At 34.2% G+C, this 6,000-nt stretch overlaps 1 protein-coding gene across 5 annotated transcripts in view; it reads left to right on the forward strand.

The window, feature by feature from the left end:
- The window catches only part of cd99 (CD99 molecule), a 30,160-nt gene that overhangs the window by 15,124 nt on the left and 9,036 nt on the right, over positions 1-6,000 (forward strand). Inside the window, exons 10-13 of one of the 5 annotated variants that reach the window (XM_016290182.1) lie at positions 1,902-1,982; positions 2,195-2,230; positions 2,356-2,379; positions 3,953-4,377. In XM_016290182.1, the coding sequence (XP_016145668.1) occupies positions 1,902-1,982; positions 2,195-2,230; positions 2,356-2,379; positions 3,953-4,110 (299 nt within the window). In that variant the 3' untranslated portion in view covers positions 4,111-4,377. Of the gene's footprint in view, positions 1-1,901; positions 1,983-2,194; positions 2,231-2,355; positions 2,380-3,952; positions 4,378-6,000 lie in introns of those variants that run through there. The other 4 variants (XM_016290184.1, XM_016290186.1, XM_016290185.1 and 1 more) reach the window with 4 other exon arrangements.

Genomic DNA, 6,000 nt, shown 5'->3' on the forward strand with positions numbered 1-6,000 from the left:
TTAGTTTTCCTTTTCTGCTTGTTTTAAAGGTGCTGTTTAGAATAATTTTTAAGCAGTAACATTATGCCATGTTTTCTTTTTTGTTTATCTCTCTCTGCAGATACTGAGCCCAAAAAACCTGTGGTCCCACCCAAAGATAGAGGAACTGGTATGTTTCTGCCAGCATCTGTTTTTATGGTCTTGTGATGGTGTCTATTTTTAATAACGCATGACCTCAAGGTGTTGACATATTTCAGATTTACATATGAAGTCAGAATGTAATATATCAAAGAACTTGTCCCTGTAAAAAAAAAAAAGCAGTCAATGTTTTGTGTACACCACAGCCCAGCACATGGTCGCTTGAGATAGCCGCAGTTGTATTATATTAAGTCAAATAGATGCTCTCTTTATATTTAATATGAAACCGTAAACAGTAATAATTTTTAGTAATAATTATGTTTAGCTTGAAACGCATACAATTTATGTTGGTGATGATACTGGTGTTGTCTCCTCATCTGTCTACTCTTTATTTATAATGCAGAGGCTGACTAACCATTTGAGATGCTTGATCTCCAATGGAAAGCATATTTAAATTGTGAATTGCTGTCTATTCTGTGCATTCTCTGTTCTCTATATATAGTGCAGTATGTTGAATTTACTAAATAGGAATTAATAAATATAAGAACAAGTGACTTATTTTAGACAAGAACATGGCACTTCAGATTTTAGAGAGCATTTGATTGGTCAGAAATTCTGACGAGAATTTGAAGTGCACCATTATATTTGATTGGTATCAAGAAAATATAAATGTAAAATTTGAGTGTGTATCCTCATAATAGCAAGTTTAGGAGCACACTAGCTTACAGATAAACGTTAACACATGCATGCTAAAACCCACAAACAAAACATGATTTTATGGTCTTTATTGACAAAAATCATGGATTATGTCCACATTTTGTCAGTTAAGGGGTTAATTTGAAAATTACTGTCACTCCACATTTTTAAAAATAGGCATGCAGGTGCATTATCCAAACTTAAATTGTTGTAATTTATGAACACTTTGGAATACAGACATAAGGTTGTTCTCTTTTTAAAGAGGAAAATCAGCAGATTGTCGCAAAAGTGGAATTAAGTATCAAAAAGTTATAGTAGTTTAAATTTATTGTAAAGAAAAGGCACTATATTAATTGTATTTGATATATAATAAATATTTTACATATCAGGTTTTACTAGGCTATAAAATTATAGCATTATGTCTAAATAAGTTATGTTCCAAATTTAATGTTGATATGAAAAAAATGTAGGTTCCTGTGAGATTTTATTTAGGGCGTTATACCACAAACAGCCACCGGGTGCCATCCAAGCTCCATTTAATTTATCTAGTCACAAATGTCTAGATTTCTGTCAATATTACTTCTATCTCAAAATATAACCACCACATATGGAATCCTGAGACTCAGACCTTTCCAATTATATGTTTTTTGTCAAGATTAAAAAAAGTTTTGATTGTATAAGACCGTAATTTATTTTGTAATTTATTTTGTAATATGACTCTGCCCACTAAAGGGGAGGAGACTGCCAAAATATTTTAAAGTACCATTTCCATGGTAACGCAAAATGTCTGATTTCAAAATGGTTTTCACAGGATGAATCTTGGGCTTCTAAGCTTTCAAATGATATATGATTTATGATGATTACTAAAAGATTTGATAGAGAAAAAAGACAACAACAAAAAAAAAGAGCACCAAGCGCCAAACAGGTGGGACGGTGACAGCTATTAAGTGAAATCCATCAGGGACAAATGTGTAAGTTAAAAATAGTGTATTGTTTACACTTTAAAAAGTCTTAGGGACTGAAAGATTACTGAAGTTGAAGAATGGTCACTGAACCCAATCCGATTCTTCTGTGTATTACACATTAAGGTGGTGGAACTTTTGATGACAAAGACCTTTTTGATGTGAAGGAAGGGGGTGAATACCAGCCCGATGGAGGCCAAAGTGGAGGTTTGCATCATTATTTTTCTTAGTTTTGGGTTTTCTCAGGTTTTTATGACTCAAATATAGCTAAGTTTCACGTACAACCCATTTGCAAGCCCTTAATGCAATCACAATTACCTAAAAAAAAAAAAGAAAGCATTTGTTATTTAATGTGCTTTTCTATGACGTACTTCAGTGCTGTGAATGAATCTAACTGTGGTTGTTGGTTTTGGTTTAAGGGCGAGGAGCAGACATTCCTGATAATGATCAAAATGGTATTTATTTCCTTACTTATGGCAAATACTTGCCATTTGGTTCATAACTTTAAATTTTTACTTATTCTTGAATAGTAAAAGATTTCTTTGTTTTTCCTGTTGTTTATTTGTTTGTTTCTCATTAGGTGGTGCCTCTGAACAACCTCAAGGTAAATTATATTCATTAATTATATTCAAATTGTACTTTAAGTTAAGTACAGTAAGTTTTTCACTCCATGTGTCTGTAATTGTTTTGGAAAAACTGTCAGCCACATAGTGTGGATTGTTGTGGAGTCCACTGAAATATAAAGTTCACAGACATGAATGAGTGCCTCTGGGAGGTGTCTTTGCTTTAGCTCTCTCTGACTCTGTTCCTCACCTCACTTCTTGCTGTTTGTCCTTTTTGAAGCTTGGTTTACTTGCCAGTGTTGTCTTTCCTAGTGGAGTTAGCCTGTCATCTGTTTCAGATATAGATAGATAGATATATATATATATATATTTTTTATTTATTTTTTTTAATCAAGAATATGACAGTTCATGAGTCTGACCACAAAAAAGCTAAAACATTTTAGCCTAAATACTGTGTGAGGCCATGGAAACTGCACTAGTCTGATGACTGACTGACTCTCACAGTTCTTACATAAGGACATGACGGTTCAACTGACACTAAACTTATTGGTGGGTAGGAAATGTTGAGGTTTTCCACTAGCAGATGTTTTATTCTGTGTTGAAGTAGTAAATAGTTGGTGAATAGTCCTATTCTGTTCTTTTAGTATGTCTGAAGTAGGGATGTAACGATTAACCGCGAGCCGGTTGAAAATAGATTCAAATATGTGAGGATTCAAATCGGTTGAGATGCTAAACAAATCACGATTCATTTAGGTGTAGGAGTTTATATGAATGCATGTCTGAGGGGAACTTACTGTCTTTAGAAAAGTTTAGATGGTATTTTTTCTTTTCATCTTGCCTCTGTATAAAGCATATTAAAGTTCATAAGGTCAGTGCTGCTTTGTTTACAGTGGAAACCAAGAAAACGCTTTAAGCGCCCCCTGCTGGCAGAGACTGAAGCTGCGTCTCATTCAGCTCCGCTGTTTCATGCAGATATTTGTATTTATAGTTTCACAAAACTGAAGTCAAACCATTCTGTTTTTGCTTCAAATTTCGAAACTATACAATCTAATTTAGTTTAAAAACTGCTCCTGTTGCATGTATGCAGCATCTTTGTTTGGATCATGATTAAAATGCAGGGGTTGCCTCTAATTTTAAAAGGAAAGAGCAGAGACAAAGCCTTATTTTGTTTATATGAAGATATTTATTTTATTTGTGTTATTTATTTGATTTGGGGCTTGTTTTAAAATTTCAATTTAGTTTTGTTATTTACATTTACATAATATTTCAATTTTGTAATTTAGCAGACGCTTTTGTCCCAAGCGATTTACAAATGAGGACAGTAGAAGCAATCAAAACCTACAAAACAGCAATAATATGCAAGTGCTATATGATTATATATCAATTTCACAAAGAAATGTGCAGCATTTTGTCCAAGCAATAATAAAAAGACACATTTAATTTATAATTTGTCTTCAATCTCATTTTGTTAAAAAAATTATAATAATCGTGAATCGAATCGAATCGTGAGTTGAGTGAATCGTTACATCCCTAATCTGAAGACTGATTGTTTTGACTGTTCATTCTGCCAGTGGCTGTGCCCTAAATCTCTGCTTCGATTGCCTGTCGTTGCAGATTTAAACCAGCAGTGGCTCCAGATTATCAAGATGCTAGTCGATAATATACCAGAAGGCCTCAGTGTTTGGGTTTCCCAGTTTAATCAAGTAGTAGAGCCCCTGCTAGAGCAGTTATGGGAACTTCTGAATGTAACCGAGGAAAAGGCAGAGCTCTAAATGTCCTGGATAGTAACCTTCTTTGCTTGTATCAGGTTTTTAAAAGGTTTTAAACATTGTTTACATGTTTTGAATGTTGTACTTGGTTGTAAGGCTGGGACTTGTTTATGGTCTTTTGAGGATGAGATGCATGTTTGGTAATGATAAAGTGAATAGTGATCGTACTGATTTAGAAATTTGGTAGTGAGGCATTAATCTCATTGTATTACTGACTGGTTTTAGTTTCTTTGTGTGTTGGTAAAGATTATTATAACTCAACACCTACTGTGAAAATGTTTGGGGTTGGTAAGGTTTTTAAAAGCTTTTGGAAAGAAATTACAACTTTTTAATTGATAAAATTACAGTGACTGATTAGTGTTGTTAAAATGATTTCTATTTCAAATACATGCTGTTCTTTTGAACTTTTTATTGATCAACGAATACGAAGAAAAATGGATTCCACAAAAATATTGATAATAAGAAATGTCTTTTGAGCTTCAAATCAGTATATTACAATGATTTCTGAAGGGTCAGTGGCACTGAAAACTACAGTAATGTCTGCTGAAAATCCAGATTAGCTATCAGAGGATAAAAATACATATTAACCCTTAAATGCATACCTCGGGTCTTTAGCGACCCGGAACATCATTCTCTACCCTCTCCCTCCTTCATTTTTTTTAAGGTTAGACGTCAACTTTCTTAGTATTCCTCAATCTATTAATTATAAACAATATAACAAGAAAAAAATAGTAAAATATAAAAGAATGCCAGTTTTCTGATTAATTTCTTGTAAAAAGTGTAAAGGGTCGCTAGAGACCCGAGGTATGTAAATGTTTAAGTATTTTTTCCTGCGCAACTATATTTACATATCTGATGACTCAATATGTGCAATGCATCTTTTTTCGTCAAGGTGTCACTGTTTGATACACAATGATGACGTGACGTTTCACTCATAATTACGGCAGGCATAAAACAAAAGAATATCATCAGCAAAAATTTAACTGGTTTGAATGACTTTACTGCAGAGCAATTGTTAAACGCAATGAAATATAAATGTCTCTGTCATTTGATCCTAGATGTGGTGAATAAGCTGCCAGTGATAAAAATATTGAATATGAAGACATTGAAAACGATAGTTTTGAGAATATGCCTGAGATCGTGAATATGAGGCAGATGCTGAATATACTGTGGAAGTGCGCTCTGACGATGAAAGCAATGGTAAAATCATCTGCTCAAATTTAACCCTTTTACGTTTCAAAAGGTAACGAAATATGCTTTATTTTATTCTTCTGTAATTGTTCTTAAAGGGGTCATATGATGCTTTTTTTAAAGATCATTATTTGGTGTAACAGAATATGTTGACATGCTGTAATGTTCAAAAAACAAATTTTTCAAATACTGTACATTATTGTAGATCCTCTATGCCCCACCTCTCTCAAACGCTTCGTTTTCAACAAAGTCCCCTCCTTTGACAAGCGCAGTCTGCTCTAATTGGCCAACTGACCCAGTGTATTGTGATTGGCCAAACACCGCAAGCACGCGTCGGAAATGTAACGCCCCTTACCATAATCGGCGAGCTTCATCTTTCAAAATAAATGTAAAGACCGTAAATAATGTCATTAGTTTTACCATCAGTTCAAGCCCGAAAGGGGAACAGACACAGTAATGATGCAGTACACAAGCCGCGGTTAAGACAGCTGACTACACTGTGATGTGACTCTCTCTCTCTCACTCACTCACTCACTCACACAACTCCGCATTTGAACAGTCATCAGCAAATACTTAAACTAGTAACAAAACATACTTACAGTGGCTGATTCAGAAGCGCCAGATTGTCGTAGCAAAGTCAGAATGACCTCCTCTCCTAGGTTCACGAAACGGTCGTCCATAAAATGCATTGCTGTTCTGTTG

The sequence above is a fragment of the Sinocyclocheilus grahami genome, unplaced genomic scaffold (assembly GCF_001515645.1).
Source record: "Sinocyclocheilus grahami isolate Dianchi unplaced genomic scaffold, SAMN03320097.WGS_v1.1 scaffold255.1, whole genome shotgun sequence".
Classification (NCBI taxonomy): domain Eukaryota; kingdom Metazoa; phylum Chordata; class Actinopteri; order Cypriniformes; family Cyprinidae; genus Sinocyclocheilus; species Sinocyclocheilus grahami.